The sequence below is a fragment of the Spermophilus citellus genome (genome assembly GCF_964194105.1).
Source record: "Spermophilus citellus genome assembly, chromosome: 14".
Lineage (NCBI taxonomy): Eukaryota > Metazoa > Chordata > Mammalia > Rodentia > Sciuridae > Spermophilus > Spermophilus citellus.
In genome coordinates this window covers 60485099-60508064 of record NC_138194.1, presented here as the reverse complement: position 1 = coordinate 60508064, position 22966 = coordinate 60485099, and the positions used below count along the sequence as shown (strand labels likewise).

Below are 22966 nucleotides of genomic sequence, written 5' to 3'. Positions count from 1 at the left end.
TTCCTCCATTGCATGCTTATAGCCCCTTTATCAAATATAAGATAGTTGTAGCTTTGTGGATTAGTCTCTGTGTCCTCTATTTTATACCATTGATCCACCCACCTGTTTTGGTACCAGTACCATGCTGTTTTTGTCACTATTGCTCTGTAATATAGTTTGAAATCTGGTATTGCTATACCGCCTGATTCACACTTCCTGTTTAGAATTGCTTTTGCTATTCTGGGTCTTTTATTTTTCCATATGAATTTCATGATTGCTTTGTCAATTTCTACAAGATATGCCGTTGGGATTTTGATTGGCATTGCATTAAACCTATAGAGAACTTTTGGTAATATGGCCATTTTGATGATGTTAGTTCTGCCTATCCATGAACAGGGTATGTTTTTCCATCTTCTAAGATCTTCATCAACTTCTCTCTTTAGGGTTCTGTAGTTTTCATTATATAAATCTTTCACCTCTTTTGTTAGGTTAATTCCCAAGTATTTTATTTTTTTTTGAGGATATCGTGAATGGAGTGTTTTTCCTCATTTCCGTTTCCGAAGCTTTGTCGCTGATATACAGAAATGCCTTTGATTTATGCGTGTTGATTTTATATCCTGCCACTTTGCTGAATTCATTTATTAGTTCTAGTAGTTTCTTTGTAGACCCTTTTGGGTCTTCTAGGTATAGAATCATGTCATCTGCAAATAGTGATAATTTAAGTTCTTCTTTTCCAATTTTTATGCCTTTAATTTCTTTCGTCTAATTGCTCTGGCCAGTGTTTCGATAACTATATTGAATAGAAGTGGAGATAGAGGGCATCCCTGTCTTGTTCCGGATTTTAGAGGGAATGCCTTCAACTTTTGTCCATTCAGAATGATGCTAGCCTGAGGCTTAGCATAGATAGCTTTTACAATGTCAAGGTAAGATCCTGTTATCCCTAGTTTTTCTAATGTTTTGAACACAAAGGCATGCTGTACTTTATCGAATGCTTTCTCTGCATCTATCGAGATGATCATATGGTTCTTATCTTTAAGTCTATTGATGTGGTGAATAACGTTTATTGATTTCCATATATTGAACCATCCTTGCATCCCAGGGATGAATCCTACTTGATCATGGTGCACAATTTTTTTGATGTGTTTTTGTATCCGATTCGCCAGTATTTTATTGAGGATTTTTGCATCTAGGTTCATCAGAGATATTGGTCTGTAGTTTTCTTTCTTTGAGGTGTCTTTGTCTGGTTTTGGAATCAATGTGATGTTGGCCTCATAGAATGAATTTGGAAGAGCTCCCTCTTTTTCTATTTCCTGAAATAACTTGAAAAGTATTGGTATTAGTTCTTCTTTAAAGGTTTTGTAGAACTCCGCTGTATACCCATCCGGTCCTGGGCTTTTCTTGGTTGGTAGTCTTTTGATTGCTTCTTCTATTTCATCTATTGATATTGGTCTGTTCAAATTGTGTGTATCCTCCTGACTCAGTCTGGGCAAATCATATGTCTTAAGAAATTTATCGATGTCTTCACTATCTTCTATTCTATAGGAATATAGGTTTTCAAATTAATTTGTAATTGTCTTCTGTATTTCTGTAGCATCTGTTGTGATATTGCCTTTTTCATCCCATATGTTAGTAATTTGAGTTCTCTCTCTTCTTCTCTTCATTAGCATGGCTAAAGGTCTGTCAATCTTATTTATTTTTTCGAAGAACCAACTTTTAGTTTTGTTAATTTTTTCAATAGTTTCTTTTGTATCAATTTCATTGATTTCCGCTCTGATTTTAATTATTTCTCGCCTTCTGCTGCATTTGCTGTTGTTTTGTTCTTCCTTTTCTAGGGCTTTGAGATGAAGTGTGAGCTCATTTATTTGTTGGTTTCTTCTTTTTTTGAGGAATGACCCCCAGGCGATGAACTTTCCTCTTAAAACTGCTTTCATTGTGTCCCATAGATTCCGATATGTTGTGTCTGTATTTTCATTTATCTCTAAGAATTTTTTGATTTCCTCCTTTATGTCTTCTGTAACCCATTGATCATTCAGTAACATATTGTTCATTTTCCATGTGATGTAGGGTTTTTTCTTCCTTCTTTTATCATTGATTTCCAGTTTCATTCCATTATGATCAGATAAAATGCATGGTATTATCTCCACCTCTTTATATTTACTGAGGGTTGCCCTATGGCATAATATATGGTCTATTTTTGAGAAAGATCCATGTGCTGCTGAGAAGAAAGTATATCCATTTGATGATGGTTGATATATTCTATATAAGTCAGTTAAGTCTAGGTTATTGATTGTGGTATTGAGTTCTATAGTTTCTTTATTTAACTTTTGTTTGGAGGATCTGTCCAATGGTGAGAGAGGTGTGTTGAAGTCTCCCATAATTATTGTGTTGTGGTCTATTTGATTCTTGAATTTGAGGAGAATTTGTTTTATGAATGTCGCAGCACCATTATTTGGTTCGTAAATATTGATAATTGTTATGTCTTGTTGGTGAATGGTTCCTTTTAACAGTATATAATGACCTTCTTTATCCCTTTTGATTAACTTAGTCTTGAAGTCGATTTTATTTGATATGAGGATGGCCACCCCTGCTTGCTTGCGAGGACCGTGTGCGTGGTATATTTTTTCCCATCCTTTCACCTTCAGCCTGTGTATGTCTTTTCCAATCAGATGTGTCTCCTGGAGGCAGCATATTGTTGGATTTGTTTTTTTAATCCATGATGCCAGCCTATGTCGCTTTATTGGAGAGTTTAAGCCATTAACATTCAGAGTTACTATTGATATGTGGTTTGAACTTCCATCCATGTTTGATTGTTTATCCTTTTTTTAAAAAAATTTTAGTTTGTTTCTCCATGATTGTCTTTCCCCTCGCCCTCTGTCTTTACTGAGGCACTTCCCACTGATGGTTTTGGTTGTTGTTTTTTATTTCTTCTTCTTGTAGTGTTTTGCTCAAAATGCTTTGCAACGCTGGTTTTCTGGCTGCAAATTCTTTTAACTTTTGTTTATCATGAAAGATTTTTATTTCGTTGTCATACCTGAAGCTTAATTTTGCTGGATACAGAATTCTTGGTTGGCATCCATTGTCTTTCAGTGTTTGAAATACAATGTTCCATGACCTTCTTGCTTTCAGTGTGTGTGATGAAAAATCCGTGGTTAACCGTATTGGTTTACCCCTAAATGTAATCTGTCTCCTTTCTCTTGTAGCTTTTAATATTTTCTCTTTGTTCTGTATATTGGATATCTTCATAACAATGTGTCTTGGCGTTGGTCTACTGTGATTTTGTGTGCTCGGTGTCCTGTATGCATCTTCAATTTGTATATCTGTTTCCTTTTTTATTTCTGGAAAGTTTTCTGTAATTATTTCATTCAGCAGGTTTCTCATTCCCTTGGTTTGAATCTCTGTACCTTCTTCTATCCCGATGACTCGTAAGTTTCGTTTCTTCATGTTATCCCATAACTCTTGGATGTTTTTCTCGTGATTTTTTACCAGCCTTTCTGAGTTGGCTAGACTCTTTTCAAGATGGTATATTTTGTCTTCATTATCTGACGTTCTGGTTTCTACTTGCTCCACTCTGTTAGTGATACTCTCAATTGAGATTTTAATTTGGTTTATCGTTTCCTTCATTTCTAGAATTATTGTTTGATTATTTTTTATAATCTCTATCTCCTGATAGAGATGCTTAACTTCTTCTTTTATCTCTTTATGGAATGCATTCTCAATGTGTTCTTTCGCTGCTTGAATTTGCTGTCTTGTATCCTCTTTAAGGTTCCATTCCATCTGTCTTAGGTGTTCCTTGAGTTCTTTATATGACCATTTTTTCTGATGACTCTAGGTCCTCCTGAATATTTAGGCTGTCCTGCATTGTTTGTACTCCTTTTCTTCCTTGTTTTTTGAAGCTGCTCATGTTGCTTCTTGTTCTGTTTGACTGCTGAGTTACAGTTTACTCCTATAAATTAATTTGATGCTTGGGAGGAAAGGTATTTGAAGGGAAGGGAAGAAGTCTCTAAAGAGAATGAGAGTAGGCAGGTAGAATTCAAGGAAAAAAAGGGGGGATAAGAAAAATGAAAAGACTAAAGAAGAAAAAGAATAGGAACTAAAAAAGAGAAAAATTAAAAAAAAATAAATAAATAAAAATAAAATAAAAAATAAAATAATAATAATAATTAAAAAAATTTAAATTGAAATTAGTAGAAAAAAAATTAAAAAAAATATTTTGTAAAAAAAAATTAATAAAACAACAAGAAAGAAAAAAAATGAAAATGAAAGAAAAACCCAAATCAGAAAAAAAAAGAAAAAAAAAAAACCTAATAAATGCAGTCTTAGAGTTTGATTAGCTTCTCTTCCAGTAGATGGCGCTGTGCCCACCAGGTCAAGTTTCTCCTGTCCATACGCGGGAACCAATCACTGTGCAGCAGCTCCTCCCAGACTGGGCGAGTCTCCAATCCTGAGTGTCTAGGGCCTCCTCGTGTGTCTATTCACTTCCCACTTTTTCTCTAGCCAGGCCCCTCTCACCACAATACTGGCTACATGCCAAGTCTGCTGCTCCCGGGAGCCCTGTTTTCATGAACGACTGGGCACACTCTTCCAGTTTGCCATTCCCTCAGACCCTAAGCTTGTAGCGTTTGGGGCTGAGAATCCTCAGCGGATTTTACTTGCCCTCTAGTATCCACTTCCCCGTAGCTGGTGCAAGAGACCTCAGCAGTCAGCCCTGGTGGGAGCGGTAGTTTAGCTCTGCGGGACCCGCACCACCTCTGATTCCCTCGGGCTGGCTGTAGCACTCACGGGAGAGCTGGGAGGGGCCCTTAAGTTTTCCCGATGTGTGGAGAGGCAAGGCTATGGGATCACACACCTGTTTCAAAGAAGTTATCTCCTCTGCAGCAGTCTGATGATGTCGTTTCCCTTTGCAGGGCGACCAATTCAACGGGTGGGTCCTTCTCTCCCAAGCCCCGTTTCAAACCTGTGGCCACTACTTATGAAGGCTCGGTAGGCATTTACCTTCGTATGATGAGAAGGGCTGACCAGTTGTTTCAGCCGGACGAATTAATGCCGAGTCATAGCTGTTTGCGGGAAGCAGGTGACCGGGAGTTTGAATTCAGCGGGTCAGAGCTCAGTGCGTGTTCTCGGATCACTTGGATTTTAAATTGTCACTCATCTTATCAGCTGTTTCATATAATTCGGCAGCTCAATCGCGAGGTGAAGAGTCTGCTCTATGGTGCTCCGCGGGAGGCGGCGGCGGCAGCGGCGGCGGCCTTCGGGACCCCCGGGGAGGGGGTTCGGGTTGGGGGAGGGGAGGCGGCTCCTCAGGGCCGCGCGGTCCGGTACCGGACACGCAGGAGAGCGGGCGGGGTGGGGGAAAGAAATTGAGATCTAAATTTAGAGACTGAGCTTGGGAGTAGAGACAGCTGGGGAGAAAGAAGCAAGGCGGAGAGGCGGAGATGAGAGGGAGAAGGGGCCGAGGGAGCCGGGCAGCTCGGGCTGCGTCCTTACTGCTCTCGCTGAAGTCGTGCTGGACTCCCTTCACCTTGGCTGGATTAGTGGCGGATTCACTCCACCTAGGCCCCTTTCTTGACACGGTGCTGGGTTTTTGTCGACAGATCTCCTTTAATGATCTTTACCTCATCTTTTCAGACGCGGCGGCGCGGGGCACAGAGCGGCTTACTCACTTCCCGCCGCCATCTTTGTGTCTGTCTATTTGCTTTAGGATAAAGTTTAAAATACTCAGCCTCGCATTTCAGGATCTTCGGCTTTCTCCTGAAAACTAACTAATTTGTACTACTTATTACACTGAAAATCCACTTACCATGCTATCTGAACCTTTTGTTTTCTGGACTAGCCATGAGATCATAAGAAATTCACAAAATTTTATCATAATGCTGAAGTTTTTGAAGGACTAAAGATATCACAGTGTGATATGGTAATGGTTCAAAGAATGGCCCAATGGAATTACCACTCGTCACTGCTGATTAACTGTGTCATCTCAAACCCGTTACTCAACCTGTTTCCTCCTCTGTGCTAATGGTTTTATGAGGCTTATAGGACCCTCATTTTCTCTCCAGCCTCCTATCTGTGTTTGTGCTCTACCTTAACTCACAGGGCCTAACTAATGAAGAAAAGACAATAGGACAGTCCCCTCACTTCTCCATATCAAGCTCAGGTCACCAGTTTATTTTATCTACCTATTGATGAAGGGTTATTGTTTTATGCACACCCGTTAGTTCTTAAGGATGTCTCAGGGTTGGTTGGTATAATATAATCCACATTCATGACATGAAGTTTTGAACACATTCAAGTTCTAGAACTTTTTAGCTGAGAGTGACTATGGAAATCATTTTGTCTAGCAATTATGAAACTTTAGTACAAGAACATGGTTTTCATTGTTCACTGCCTTCATAAATGGAGATTAGATTCTAAGATCTTTGAAAGCAGAAACTTTCATTTTCTTGTGTCAAGCTGGTTTTGAAAGTATACCATGTATACCACATTTCCTCAACACCAAAACAGGGATTGAACAGCTTTAGTGATTACAAAATAAGTGATGAACAGCATCAGATTTGTGTGTGTGTGTATGTGTGTGCACGCACACGACACATGCTTGTGTGTGTTATATACTGGTTCATACAAATGATGTGCTTCTGTGCTGAAGTCTTTCATTAACAGCTTTCTAAAACCTCAATTGACTATTATGACAAAGCTTCTGTCAATTCTCAAACATCCAAGTATCCTAGTTAAATATGTAAGAGGCAAAAATGTCTCTAATTCATTTGCCTAAATTTAAGAAAGCAAGACCTTGTGTTAATTGGGACAGGAAGGATATTGTGTATTCTACCACAGTTTGAGAATATCTAAAGATGACCAAATGTTGACAAGTATTAAACATAGGTTTCAGAGTCAGACAAACTTGGGCAACTTGTTTAACACACATGAGCTCTGTTTTCTTCTAAGCTAGATGGAATAGATACCTCTGATGATTGCTGGGAAGACTAAGTCAATGGATACAAGATGCCAAATTTTGTAAGTTCTCCGTAATTTCTATTGTATATGATGGCAGCATTCCATGTCTAACCATGGTGAGACTAAGCTAAATACTATGAGAGAAGAAACTGCAAAACTCCGATAATCCACCGAGTTTTATTTTGTTGGCCAAATACAAGGCAACTGAATGGGGCCCATGAAGCACAACTGACGGCATGAATGGCACTTGACTTTTCATCAATTGATACAGGTAGGGTATGGAATTTGATTAACTGGGGCAGCTGAAAACTTGACTTTAGACAGGCACACTGGCATAATGTGTTCCCATGTATTCCATTGTGTGTGGTAATTCTCTGATGCTCATTCCATCTGATAGTCTACACTCTAGTAATTCCAGTCAAAGGAAAATTAGCTGAAGCATCAGCAATAAGAAGTGAATGGAGAACCATTAAGAAACAAACCAGTTTTGCAAAGGAAAAGGAGAAGCTGAGTCAATTTATCTTACAGGAAAAGGATGCTCTCTTTCCCTCTCCTTCACAGCAGGAGCTGATGGAGCAATTTTTCATGGTTATTGAGAGGACCGAGTTTGCAGCAGGCAGCAGAAATCCATCTACTCTCTCATACTCCCACAGTCTGTTTTCCTCTCCCTGGGGCCATTCTGGTGACTTCAGGTCATGTTCCCAACACACATGAATACAGTACTTTTGAACCTTAAAAAATGAATCTTGTGCCCTTTTTATAATTGTAAAACATCTCATCAATCCCTGGAGACTGTGATATACTGAAAAGGACTTACCTTCTTCATATCCTTACTAACCAAAAAAGAGTTTACTGAATTCTGCTTTCTGCACTTTACACTGTGGAAAGTATACATGGCCTCCTTTTGCATTTTCCAAATATTTGATTTTAAAAACTGTATGTCCACACTGGTAAATATCTTGTTACTTAACTAAAAGGACTAGAATTGTGGTTTTTCATTTGTGACATTCTGAGACTGATGTGAAGTAGGATAACACAATAATGGAAGCTCAGAATTTCCTGTGTCTTGTAATAAAGGGACTGCTGGGAGATGGGAGCTGTTAATGACACTGAGAAAATACTCAGAGGGATCAGCACAGAAACAACAGTACAGTGACCCTGCTCATGTTCCATGTCTTCAGTGGTGGGAGGCATGGAATTGAGCACATGGACTATCTCTCTCCATGCTCACAGCCATCTCATGGGGCTCTTCATGAGAAAACTGAGGCTGAGAGCCAAGAAGGGTATTTTCCCAAATCACAAAACTAGGGCAATCCTATGTTTAATTCCAGAGCCAGATTTCTTAGCTGGGAAAGTATTCTGCTGTAGTATGAATAAAATATAATTAATCACCGGAAAGAAAAGCAAAGCACCCAGAGACATAAAGTATGTGTTTATATGCACATACACTCAGATGCACACCCACATAAACACACATCTGCTGAAAAGCTTTCCCCAAGCAATATTTGAAGAGAATTATTAAATGCAGTTTAATAGGCTCACAAGGTAGGGGTAAATTTGGGTGAGGAAGTTTTCTAAATGCATGTGAGTTGGGGCAGGGTTCTGAGCTGCAGACAGAGCACAGGCCTGCAGAGACCTGCAGCTGGGTACACATCTCTGGAAGGGTGAGTGACCAGATCTAAGGCACAGTAAGAATGAACAGATTATGCTGTAAAGTCAATAGACAGCCACACAGGTATAGGTAAGACAGAGTGTTTTAGGTAAGGGGAACAATTGATGGCAGTGATATGGATTCCTGGGTCTGTTGACGGGGTAAACATAAGGTCAGGACAAACAGCATTTGATAAGAGTCTAATATTCGTTTGAGAGTCACTGCAGTTTCCTGATTAAGGAAATAGTGTAACTGCTTCTGGGAAATTATTTTAGTAGCTGTTTATTGGACTGATTGGAATAGAAAAACTCAAGATGAGTGATAGTATATTTTAGTAGCCTCAGATAATAGAAGCCTGAGCTAGAGTAGTATAGTGGCCATGGAAAGAAGAGAGGAAAAAGCCACTGCTGTTTTTATGAAATAATCAAGATCTACTCTCTTACTCCCCCACACAGTCTGCTTCCCTCTCCCTGGGCCTCTTGCATGGCCTCAGAGACCCCTGCAATTTCACGATGGTGGAAATAGTCATGAGTCCACAGGGCATGCTGCATTCAAGGCTTGATGCCCCCGAGTTGAGACCACATCTACAGAGATGAAGTTAAATGAATGCTGGCTGAATTTCAGTCTATTTGAAACTCCTCATTCAAATAGTTCTCCATCTGATGTCCCTTGATGCCCTTAATGATTAAATCAAAGCAGGGTCCAATGATCAAAAAGAAAATACCCAGTTAAACTCTGCAAAGGGTATTACCCAGAGGGCTGGAGACTCAGCATAATTTAAAATAAAGATTTTCAAATGCTTGTCTTCTGGGCTGCACCCTCATCTAAAGTGGGAAAAGCTTTCACCTGGCTGGGCAGGGTCAGTCAAGGTCCTGTGCAGGGGCACTTACCGCAAGCAGCCACTCTGGGCGGAAGCACTCTCCACGTAGTGTTTCAGAGCCAGCTGGAATTCTTCCAAATCCTCTTCTATCACAGACATCTGACGCTGCACGAGCATGATATGCTGGTGAGGAAAGGGAGAGGTTACTGAGGTGTCTGTCAGAGCCTCATTCAAGCTGACCCCTGATGTCCATCCTACCCTCCTCACAAAGCCAACAACCATCATCCAAAAGTGTGACTGAGGAAGCTCATGACCATTCCAAGTAAAAAATTATAACAAGGCTGTAATATAGGGGGACTTTTTCTTGCCTTTAGTAACAGAAAGTAAAGAAGTAATGCATTTTCCTTTTAAAAGCAGTGATGCAATTAGGATCATTGGGAAGATTTTAAAATTACTTTTATGTCAGAATTTCTGGAATGGGACCCAGGCACTGATATTTTAAAAATTTATCTAAGTTCTAATGTGCAGCCAGGATGTAAACATTGGCCTAGAATCACTTGCATAAATAAACAGAGAAATCCTATTGTATGCTGCAAAGCTCCAGCTTCTTAGATTTTTATGATATTAGACATATTGTAACAATCATTACAAACAATCAAATTTCAAAAACAAGTGTTTACTGATGCATTTGCAATGGTGCATCAACTATTAACAGGGGTTCACAAACATATAACCCACTTACAAGAGGTCCTGCTCAAAATGCCATGACATTACATAGAGGCCCTGTTTAATGGATCACACTGGGTTGGATGCCACCTGCTTCCATAACATCCTATTACCATTACAGCAATTGTAGTTTGAAGATTTGCCTAAAGATCTGCCTGGGTACTTCTAATGGAATTTTAGATTTCAACATTAGCCCTTTCTTTTTCTTCAAGGTTTGCAAAAAATATATGAAAGTGCAAATAAGTATAAGAATTGGCATCAATCACAAAAGTAAAAAAATAAAAACAACAATGCAAATCTTGAATATAAAGAAAATCACTTTCAAAGTATTATCAGCCATTTAGCATAAGAGCTAGCATAAACCCCTGGCCTATTATCTTCCATTTCAGTGAATTTATCACTTCATGTTAATAGCTATTTGTTGAACACCATTTTTACTGCAGTAACTATGTTAGGCATGCGGTGCATTTCAACAAATGTTTCCACTTTGTGACAGGTAACTAGGTGCTGGGTTCTGGGTATACAGTGTTGGATCAAGATAGAATCTCATCCTCAAAGGGCTTAGTAAAAGAATAAACCAGGCCAGAAAACTTAAGTAGTAACATTAGATGTGGTAAATTGTAAATTGACCAGAAGTCTACCAAATTTTTGAGATGACTGTGTTGTTAAAGCTTGACCTCAATCTTAGAATTCTTTGTCTGTTCATGCCTTAATATTATGTTTGGGTCCATGGGTATATATGAGAAGTAAGCAGGCTATGAATAAAGCATCCCCACCTCCACCAAGAGGGGTAGTTCTCCCCAGTGGGCTGTTTCAGATGGTCATGGAGGATAATGGACCAGGAAGAATCTTTGGCAGTAAGAACAATGGCAGCAGGGGTCCTCCCAGAATAGAGATCCAGTGTCTAATCATAGAACTCCCCACTGAAAAATACCTTCCCAGCATGAATTCATCATTGCAATCAACCAGTGAATGCTTTGTTTCCCATTCATCCCTTTTCTGAATGGCAGTTTTTATGAAATTCATCATGGCCCAGTTTTATCATTGTGTATTCTCTGTCTCTCTGTCTCTCTCTCTCTCTCTCTCTCTCTCTCTCTCTCTCTCTCTGTGTGTGTGTGTGTGTGGTGGGGAGGGATAACTTACCTTGTTCTTCATTAGTTTGTCAGACCTCAAGGGACTGCATCCTAACCTTACAAAGAAGATTAAATATCATCCAAAGACTAGATTTTGAGCTAGAAATAGTAACAGTAGGAAACTTTGGGTGATCTCCCTTGAGGAGGGGTCTGTATGTGCTCTATATGTGAAAAGAAGGATGCAAATGAATATTTGGTGATCAGAAGGTGCAACGTGTCAGATTCCAAGTATGCTCATTCTTATTTAGGTGTGCTGCTGGACTCTGTATTGCATCCTTCCCAGCAAATAATAATGTAATTGTTTGATTGTAATCTGGTCACCAGACATACTGTGTGCTACCGTTGAGCCAAGATGTAAGGATGAGAGCCTCATCTGCATTCTTTTCTTTCCTTTTTGCTGGATGGATGAAGATCTAACTGAGGGGTGGGCTAACCACAGATCAGAGGACCTTGGGAGCTCTGAATTGTTTTGTGGACTGTTTATTGGACAAGGAACAAACTTTTGTTGTATCAGAACCAGCAACATCTAGCTGATTGGCTCCTCTGTGGTGATGTTCATTGGGCTGTTTCCCTGCCCTTTCAGACCACGGAGCTGCTCATTGGGGGACTTCCTTGGCTCCACCCACGCGACCCAACCAATCGGCCTCAAGAGCAGGAGGATTGTGGGAGGTAGTGAGGCTTGTGTGGGTGAGAGGCTTGTGGAAGCCCGTGGTGGCAGTTGGGCTCTGAGGGTTTTTTCCTGAGGAGCTGTTTTGTTTGGTGTTTGTAGTTCTAAAAATAAAGTTCATTTCTTTTGACAAGTGGCTCCTGAATTGTGCCCAGCCAGACTGCAGCAGATGGGTTCAACAAGTTAACTAAGCTTTGTTTAATTTTCTTTCAAGATCCAGAAAATACAAGCCTATAATTATCTCCTAATGTTTTGTGGTAAACAATCTGCCCCTGTGTAAACTCTCCCAAGCCCTGGGTTTTAATATTAAGAACTAAGCAGGGTTAAAGTTAATCTCTGCAAAAATGATGTGAATATGTCCTTTGCAAAGAAATCAGCACAGATTTCTTAGTTAGGCATTTGTGATTAATAATGCTACAGCTGGTTCTCATGGGCTTTCCTAATTAGATATATAAATATATCCACCAAACCACCATAATTCCTTTAATCTGAAGGCAATACTTATGTGATCCATGAGATGGGCTGTAAAAATGGCCAGAATCATTTAATATTCAAAGAGTTGAACCCAAGCCCTTTGAAGTGTGAATTTCCTGCTTCTGTCATTAAGACATGGATTCTACCCCCACCCCTTAGATCTGGGTTAGCTTTCTAAATGGCTTTGGCTGATAGAATGTAGCAGAACTGACAGTGTTCCAGTTTCAAGTTTAGTGTCCAAGAGACCTATTAGTTTCTACTCTTTCTCTTGGATCCCTGAGACTGTCATGTAAACAACACCTGCCAGAAGAGGGATCAGGAAACTTTTTCTGTAAATGGACAGATAGTAAATATTACCTGTTTCCTGTTGTAATGATATGGGTCTGCTATTGTAGAGTGACAGTATATAAACAAATGGGGATGGCTGAATTCTAATATAACTTTATGTACAAAAACAGGTGGTGGGCTGCTGTTTGCCAACCCTGGTACTAGAAAATTAACAACCACATAGAGCAGAGCAGAGACCCTACACATATGTGAAAACTCCATCAAGATCAGCAAAACCGATGTGCAGCTGACTACAGATACCTAAAAAAGGTCATTGAAACCATATGAACCATCCCATTGATCCCAGGTTAGATTTTTAACCTGCAAAATTGTGGTTATTGTTTTAAGCCATAAAAATGTTTAGGGTGGGTTATTATACAGCAATAGCTAACTGATTTTCTCATTTACACATATTGTTGAGAGTATGATTTGGAAAATTTAAATACTTGGCTTCTAGATTTTACTTTGCATCCTAAACAAGTCATATCTCTGTCCTCCATTCCTCAGATTTTTACACAAGACATAAATTTGTGAGGCACAGATAACCTGCCTAAGTTTGACTTTTTATAAGTGGAGCCTTTTTATTAATATTTATTTTTTAGTTGTAGTTGTACACAATACCTTTATTTATTTTTATGAGGATTGAACCCAGGGCCTCGCACATGCTAGGCGAGCACTCTACCACTGAGCCACAAAACCAGCCCACAAGCAGAGCCTTTTGAGTTGTGGGTTATGAGGTTGGGAGATACAGGGAAAGAGTCCTGCTGTCTTATTGGCATTTTGGAATATCTCCTCTGTCAAATATACAGCCTGAAAGCTTATCAAAATCTGGTATCCCAAGATACCAGCGCTCTGGTATCCCAGAGCACTCTTCCATGGTAAGATATTCTTTCATGATGCTACATTTTTGCTTCTCTGCTATAGAAGGGTAGTATACCTTTATTCTTTACCTTATGGAAATTTGTTGCACTAGAAATATGATGAAATGCTTGGAATTTCTTGAGCTTAAACTGTGTTCGCAGAATTGTACTTGCCAATAGCATAAGACATCTACTTTTGATTTCTTGGGACATTTCAAGAAATGTCACCTGTTTTAATCTTGGAAGACAGATATCTTAAATGCAACTTACTTTTTTAATGTTACTAGCTCTATTTAATACACTTAAAATTGTGTTCCAAGTATGTCTTCAGAGTTATCACAACCTTTCCTGTAGCTTCTAACTGAATCTTTTAACAAATATTGCAAAGCAAGACCATGTTTTGGTAGTCCCCAATACGTTAGCTGGCAATAGCCCCAAACACTTAAGGGCTATGGTGGAATTAATTAACTTCACAAGACATTATATACTGGCTTAATAAGGGTGGTGAGGCACCAATAAATATTAGATTTGTACCAGTGATAAACTCTTTTGGTGTAGACAGCAATGTGTAAAGAAAAGTTTGAGTTTCTGAAAAGCACAAGAATGTGCTCAAACCTTGCTTAAAATCATCATGACTTTTAAAAACTCCTTTTGAATATAGAACTAATCTGGAAAGTGATCATCATGTCCCAAGAGTTCTTTGGTAAGAAGTGCCATACAAGGCACACAATGGTAATAGACAGAAAAGATCCAGGTAAATCAATTGGCCAGACCCCAGTGCTTGTTCTGGTTTGAGTGATTCCTTTAAGAAACTCACCTTTACCTCTAGTTGATTCACACCTACTGCTTACTGCTTGACATCTTCAAGACTATAAACTGTCCCTAAATTTTCAACAAGTATTAAAATCATGGCTTAGGGACCTTCGGATTCAGATTTCTCCCTTATGTATGTTTATTTCCTATGAGTCTATAGCAAAAATAATATTGTGAAGCAACAAAGTTGTGGTCTTTATAATATACTTACTTTTAATAATTTGGAACATTTTTATGTTTTTATATATTACTATAGTGTTCTTTTGGTACAATGTTAGAACAAGTCAATGTGATACATACACATACCTATATATAATTTTTCAAAAATCCCACATATTCTTTCTGGTTTCTGAAAGCATTCTCTGGACCCCTAGTTTAGATTGTGTCTTCCTGCTGTGCAAAGCTATACTTCTCCATAGCAATTTTCATCACATTTTAGTACAGATTCTTATTTAATTGCCTGTATTTCCTTTTAGTTTGTTTCCCAGACATATTTACCATTTTATCTGCAGATCCTCTCACCAGACCTGGCACATAGATGGTGGTTCAAGTTATTTGTAGAACAAAGAAATAAAAGATTTCTTTTTCTTTTCACCATCAACTATGATTGTGTAATAAATTTTATGTATTATTCATTCTAGAAGAGAATTTGAGGTGGCCCTGAAAACTCAAGGGCACTGCACAATTTCTATCTACTCCCAGCATCTCATCCTTTCTCTCCTTTCTTCTTTCTCAAGAGCAAGAGGTATAACTTAAAAAGAATTGGCTTCACTTTTACCTTGAACAAGTTACTTAATCTTTCATCTTAAGTCTTCTGATACATAAAATTGAAATAGTGGCATTTATAACACAAAGTCTGGGAAGATTAGATAGAATAATGTATACAAAGATCTTGTCCATAACAGGTTTGCAGTTAAGTGTCATTTCCCTTTTTCTGTGCTGAGGAAAAAAAAATAAGTGGGCTTAAAAAAAGAAATCATATCCTAGACTCATCATTATATAATGGTTCATTGTTCAGAACACTAGGTAAGGCATCTGCTAGGGTTCAGGACTTTCACTATGTGTTCAAACAAGCTTACTGAATAATCTGTTCTGCTCTCATTTGGGAAATCTCATGGAACTATCCTGTTAGTTCACAACTTCACTAGCAAAGAGCAACTGCACTGGAGTGGCTAGAAATCTACTGAACACTTGGGTAGGAAGTGAGACGAGGGGGTGATGAGTGTAGGTGTTGGACAGCTGGGGCTCAGCTCTAGTATTCAAGCCTCTCTGGACTTTAATTTCTTCATCTATAAACTGAGGTCAACCATAACAGCACCTCATTCAGCCACTGAGAGGATTAAGTGAGGTGTATGTGTGGGTGGTCAGCCTTGAATTGGCACATAGTAAAAGCTCAGTGAAGATTAGCTTTTAAGAAACAAAATGTTGCTGGGCATGGTGGTGCATGCCTGTAATCCCAGCAGCTTTGGACAGTGACACAGGAGGATGGAGAGTTCAATGCCAGCCTTAACAAATGCGAGGTGCTAAGCAACTCACTGTTTAAATAAAATACAAAATAGATCTGGGGATGGGGCTCAGTGGTTTAGTGTCCCTGAGTTCAATCTCTGGTACCCCCCAAGATCCCCAAACCCCCAAATGTAAAGCAGATTTATTTTTTGCTTTCTAACGTGGAATTTGTTTTTCAAATTCTCAGGCATTCAGTAATGGAAAAGGAATAATCTCTACAGTCAATAAATTGTAAAACTGGTTTTTGGCCCCAGGATTGATCTCTAAATACTTAACGGGGTACGATTATTAGTACTAGCTGTGAAATAATAGTAAAAAATGGAAAACTGAATGTAAGAATTTTTATAGGGCTTGATAGTAACATATGTAACACATCTAAGAAATGATACATATTTTTTTGACAAATATCTTATTGGTAATTCTGAGAAAAAGAACTGTTATTATGTATCTAATGCCAAAGAGCATAATTAGTTTACCTCTACCTCTATATATGGTTGAAGATAGTTAAGGAATATCCCTTCCTGCTTCTAAACAGTATTGGCAACTAAATCACTTTGTCTACTTCTATTTTTCTTAGTATATGTATCACTGAATCAATAATGATAGATGTGTTGATCTTTTAGAAGTGGCAGTGGCTTCCCTTGTGTCAAGGCCAGCAAATGGCATGGCTGCCACCTCTCACAAACAACTGTGAAATTATTTTTTTCTCCCTCACACATAGAGGAAATAGTCTCACGTTAGGAAATTATTTAAAAATAGATCATTATCTCTTTCAATAAAGAAAAGTCATGGTCATTTCTTCTTGACTGGAGTATAGTTTTCCCTCCCTGCAGACCTATGAGATGATAACAAACACATGATCACAAGATTACCAGTTCCTGTGTCTATAGATTGCACAAACTGGCTCTTCTTGGTGTTCCACACCCCATTTTTGCTTCCCCCCTGAACTCAATCACTTTAAAACCCAGGGCTCCTGATGAATTAACACAGACCACATCCTTGTCTTCATACAAATACTGATAATGTGAAAAAATATCTTATGTCAGGGGAAAGTGTGCACATGTTCAGGATTCTATGATAGTAACCATTAGTAAACTTTTCTGAGAATCCCCAGGGCTTCCTTTGAAGACTCCATTTGTGTTCTGAGTTAGAGCAGATGGGCGGAAGACTCGGTTCATTGAGACCTTTTCTGAAGTACATATTAGGTTTCCACGAATCACAATTTAGCCATGCAAAATAAAACATGTCCATGTGTTACTTACTTTTTCAGTTTTTCGCTGAGATAGTAAATAGTTTTTGAAGAAGTTAAATCATATCTTAAAAATATATATCTCTAAAATTTTGACCTGGAAATGTACTTACAGATTTAGTATTCCCGTCAATAATTTCTTCTTCCAGTGGTTCCAGTTTGAGATCCTTCAGTTAGAGGAAGAAATGCAGGGGTAAAAACCAGAAATAAAATAGTTGAAATCAACATCATATATTCATATGGTAGTTTGTTTATGGCCAATATTGAACCAAAAGAACCTCGTTCTCTGAAAGGAGATGAAAAAATTCTGATATATTAAAAACTGAGCTGTTTCAGTGAAGACTTCTTGTGCCCACTTATCAATTGCAAGGATATATTTCAGATATGTTCAACTCTTTATTGCTTTAACTTTAATTCTGTGATATCATTAGAGAGCTAAGTGTAGGAGAGAGGTACAAGAAAACAGAGAAGCGAAGCTTAGAAAGGTTAAAAAAAAGAATGATTAGACCTAACAGGTGGTTTCTTTGGCTGTGAGTGCTGCCACATTTCTGTATTTCTTGGGAAGTCATTATAGATGATTAGTCTATTGTTATAATGTATTTACAGAACAGCATAAATATTGCTTTATTAAAAAAGAAAGTCAATTAAAAAGTAAATGAGAATACTTTTGATATTCACTAAAAACCTAGGACTTCTATAAAGACCTCAGCATCTTCTATGATCAGCAATGGCTAATAATAGTGCCCCTCCTTATGAAGCCACAGAACTTCATTCTATGAATGTAAAGCATTTCTTCCAAGTGAGAATTACGCGCCATAATTCTTTCGAATGAAGTCCGTTGAAAGTTCTAGAAATTCAGGCTATCTGGAATAACATAGCTTGTTAATAATGAAGCTATGTTGCTCTGTGTGGCTCTCCTGTGGTGGGACTTTATGTGAATGATTTAACTTGTGTGGGATTCACATTTATCATCCATTCTGCCTTAAATTCTCCATTCTGAGCACTTCCTCTAATCTGCTGCTTCTCATTCCTATCTCAGTTCAAATGTAACCTCCTTAGAGAGACCTTCTTGGACCACTCACTTTGAGGGTTCCACCTTCCATCTTGATCCTATTGCCATACGTTTCCTTCACAGCATCCCTTATCTGATTTTACCTTGTTTCTTATATTTGTTTGTTCGTCTATCTCTCCAGATACCAAAGACCTACCAGTTTGGGTCACTGCCATATTCCCACTGTCCGAATAGTGCCAGTAGAAACTCAATAAAGATCAAACAAATGAGTGGCTGAATTCATGCCCTATCTAAGTCATAACATTTTCATGAAGGAAAAAATTTATGAATATTAAATTCATATCTATATAGATATATAGATATGAATTTAATATTAAAACATCATTCAACAGATGGAAACTGTGACATGGTAATCTCCCTGAATATTTTCCTGACACTATCTCAGGTACACTTTTCAGTTCTACCTTCTTTGATCTAAGGTATGAAAAGCTTAAAACAAATGGCGTAAGTGTGAGGTCTTTAATTACTTCCCTTGATGTGAGGATGTCCTAGGGTCTGACAATGATACACTGAAGACTTCATGAAGAAGGAAGAGGTTTTATTGTTATCTTTGTCCCTGTTTTGTTTAACATTAAAGGAGTTTTCTGCAGCATTCAAGTAAAACCTAAGGTAGAACCTCAGGACAGCCCATAAATACAGAGACCAGAAAGGACAGAAGGAAAACCTGAAGAAACTTGCAGGCAAAAACAAGTGTTGTTTTTCTGCCACATAAATGGAATCGGGCTTGGTTTACAGTGTAGAAAGAATTTGTCATAAATACTTAATGGACAGAAAAGGCAGCATATGTTCCACTGCAGGCACACTGCTTTTTAATGGGGAGATCAAACCCAGAGCTAACAACTGCGGGAAACAAGGCAGTCAGCAGTGAGATGACATGCACTTGGCCACTGTTTGGCAAAATTGGGTAGTTTTCCTCTACAAAACTAATTCGGCACAGTACAGAATAAGTTGTAGAAGAAAACTGGACTTAGACTGCTTCTCACTCATTAAGATGGCTCATGTTGAGCTCCACGCAGCTGGAGCCCAGGGCTGAAAACCATCCCCTTGTACTTTTAGCAAGCCTCCCAGACAGTTCTTGGAATAAAACCTCCTCACAGGAAGGGAGGGATACAGAAGTCTGGGAAAGAAAGAGCTGTGACAATACCTGAATTTAGAATTGGAAAAAAAGAAAGAAAGAAAAAAAAGCTATGACCTAAGTTTGATCCATTTCTTTAAAAGTAACTGTATGGATTTCAGACACCAAATAAAGGCATTTTTGCCAAGAATTTCAAAACCCCTTTAAAAAGAGGCTTGGCTACTCTTTAAAGGGATCTAAATTTATAACAACAGAATCTTTATATTTTAATAGGGTTTCCTCTTCAAAAAGGGATCCTGAATTTCCAGGACTTCCAACATTAGAAAAGTAATTTTCATAGCCAATGTTTTTTCATTTCAATTCACATGTCAATTAATGAAAAAGAAAGAAGAGTTGTTGATCTACAATGAGCTCACAGTTTAGGTATTTGTTCCATAAGTGGCCAATGCAAATTTAACAAAGATGCCCTGTCAGAGGGACTGGAGCTCTTTACAGTCACCTCCCCTTCACCTGACTGTTTGACAGAATCTCCTTTTCATAAGACTTTCCCATCCTTAGGACCTGAGTTTTCATCTGTGTGAAGTTAGCATTTACAACCCTTAACCTGTTAGCCTGGCTTCTTTCCTATTAACTGGATATTTCTGTCTGGGTATCTTATTATACCTTGAAATTAATGAATCTGAAAAAGTAGTTTGACTTCTCATGACCTAAGAAATCATCTATCACTTGTCTCTCCCTCTTATGTTCATGGAATAATTATCCCAGACATTTAGGCTCAAATCCTTAGACTGTGCCCTGAGTTCCTACCATGCCCATTCAATGGTGCTGTTAATTTCACTTCAAGTCCTTCAAATCTGCTGTCCTTCCTTCCTTCCTCCCTCCCTCCCTCCTTCCCTCCCTCCCTTCCTTCTTTCCTCCCTCCCTCCCTCCCTCCCTCCCTTCCTTCCTTCCTTTCTTCCTGTCTTTTTTTCTCTCACTAACTTGATCTGAGCCAGATATTGCCATCCCTGAGCCCAGAGGATTTAGATGCACAAACCTGCTCTTTCACACCATAGTATAAGCTGGTTTCAGGGGGCTCTTAATCTAGTCTGCTCTAGTTTTAATCGATTTCCATTTTTAAAACATCCAATTTGCATCTTCCTACCTAATTTTTTACCTAAAAGATCTTTTTGGTTTGTCACTTATAAATGGCTCTTGTTGTCTCCAAGACCAAGTCCACATCCCTGACCCTGTTACTCAAGGCCACTCATGATCTGGCCACACTCTGTCCATACAGCTTTCTTGGTCACTACTTTCCCAGATAAAGACTCTGAACAGAATGGGTCTATTTGTCTGATGTTCATGCCTTCACTGTAGACTGATGTTTTACTTCTCCATGGAAAGTATTAGTTTTTCATCAGTTTTTTAGCTGATTACCATTTATTCCAACCTAAATGATACTTTTCTTTGAGTGGACTCTCTTCTTTATTTCACCCAGTGCTCTAGGACTTTTAATCAAGGTGTTTCCCTTCCTCTATACAAGAGGCCAGCATGAGACCATAGTTAGACCAAACTCTCGATCCTGAGAATTGGAGGCTTGAGCAGACGGTCAACAGATTGGAAGTGTCTAGAACTCACTTATTCCAGTGGAGGTAAACTGAGTGGTTAAGTATTTCTTGTTTCCTAGATCTTTGGAGTTAGCTTACAGACTTTTCCTGAATTCAGGTCTCTAGACTATCTGTAGATTCTGTGGGTAATTCTATATCCTTTCAGAACATTCTCAGTTTCATTAAATTACAGTGGTGATTTCTGTTGCTTAGAATCAAATTTCTAATTGATTCATCAGTTTTAAAGTTACCCTGCACATGAGACCTTCCCAAGTTCTTGTGACCATTCCCTTAGGTGAACACCTGTAGATGTTAGCAACCTGCTGCATTCCTTTGGCATATCTCCAACAGTCAGCAAGTATTTGCTGAACGTTAGCTATGAATTCAAGTTTTGTGCTATCACAAATTAAAAAAAATGATCTTTTAACTCTCTTTGTGTCTTTCAGAATACAGCCTGTTTTTAACAAGTATATTATAGATTCTTTAAAGTTAGTGATTCTCTCAAGCATAAATATTCCTTCCTGGGTGCGTAACATTCACAGAAGACACATTTTATTACTGATTTACAAAGGCTGCCTCTACCATAAAACTGTGTATTACTATACTATTAGGATTGCTTGAAATGAACTGAATTAATCAATAAAAATCATAATAGCCAGCAACTACTTAGTTTCTAAAGGGCATTTTATCACATCTAAACTTATTTATTGTGGAGGTTTAACACAAAATCATCAATTAACATGCTAAATTTCTAGAAGTCGAGTGTAGAATCTCATTTTTGAGCTATTTCAACTAGGTCATCTCTAAAAGCTGCCATTAGCATCATTCAAGCTACCCAGGACACTTGATAATCTAAGAACCAGGAAGTGCAGCTGATTTAGTTAATTCTCTACCCTGGATCTTATTTTAAATATAACCTGCAACAAGAAGAGGAGGGAGAATTAATGTGAGCATCTGTATTTGCTTTAACAAATAAATAAACCACCATGATTACAACAACAAAATTATCACCAAGCAGTCATTCTTGAGGTTGCTGGGGTCCTGTTATTCTATCCTTCAGACACCCATGGATACTGAGGCAATGAGGAAAACTGGGTCAGAATAACTTGAAAAGTAGAAGAGAGAAGAAATAAAAGAAGCACACACCTTCTTTTCCAGTCTATCAATTAATTTCTGGAGTCTGTTGATCTGGGTCATCCACTGGTTGTCTTCTTCTAGCAAGCCTGGGGAGAAATCACCAGGGCTGCATGTTAAATGTTAGAGTAGAAATGCTTGGTTATTTCGCCTTTTACCCAGAGGGAAGAATGCAATGTCACTGACTTGTAAACACATTTTAAAAAAAAATGTATTCCTGTGAGTATTTTCTTAGATATTGACTCACAGAGATTTGTGCATTTCACTGGGTTCATTTTTACGAGCCTGTTTTTTTCTTTTCTTTACTTTTTAAAAAATATTGTTGTCTGTATTGGCCTTTGATGTTCAACAGAACAAATCCTTCCGAGCCAGTTTTACTACCCTAAAGGTAGTTGTTTTTTCTTTTGGGAAAAAAAAGGAAAGTATCAATCAATAATTGTAAACTTACTTGTAGGGCCCTGTCAGAAACCAGTAAAAATACACCTGTGACCGTAGAAGGTATGAATTGCTTCAATCAAACGAAACACATGAGCAAGACAGCTGGTGCCTCCTTCCTGGGGACTAATTTGAGTATACAAGAACTCTGGTCCCTAGTCACAGCTTAACAGTGCAGTGAGCAGATGGAGACCATTGCTCTATATTCATTTTTAAAAATTCATATATATACTCATATATGTATGTGAGATATATATATATATATATATATATATATATATATATACATATATATGAATGTTTGTGTGTGTGTGTGTGTGTATATATATATATATATATATATATATATATATATATTCATACAGAATATGTATCTAGCACCAGGTTCAACATTACAGAAACTCTATGGCTATTATTATTGTCATTACTATGCAAAGGCGCAAAGGGAAGAGGTGTGGTCTGAGCCCCTGCACAAATATCCTGGTTCCCTTGTGTATCTTTATTTCAACTT

The 22966-nt window shown here is 38.3% G+C and overlaps 1 protein-coding gene across 1 annotated transcript in view; it reads right to left on the bottom strand.

Annotated features, from left to right (window-relative positions):
- Positions 1–22966, bottom strand: part of NECAB1 (N-terminal EF-hand calcium binding protein 1) — a 156496-nt gene that overhangs the window by 9592 nt on the left and 123938 nt on the right. Inside the window, exons 8-10 of the mRNA XM_081266243.1 lie at positions 22033–22109; positions 17267–17320; positions 9469–9581 (exon numbers count right to left, since the gene is read on the bottom strand). Of these exons, the coding sequence (XP_081122369.1) occupies positions 9469–9581; positions 17267–17320; positions 22033–22109 (244 nt within the window). The remainder of the gene's footprint in view (positions 1–9468; positions 9582–17266; positions 17321–22032; positions 22110–22966) is intronic.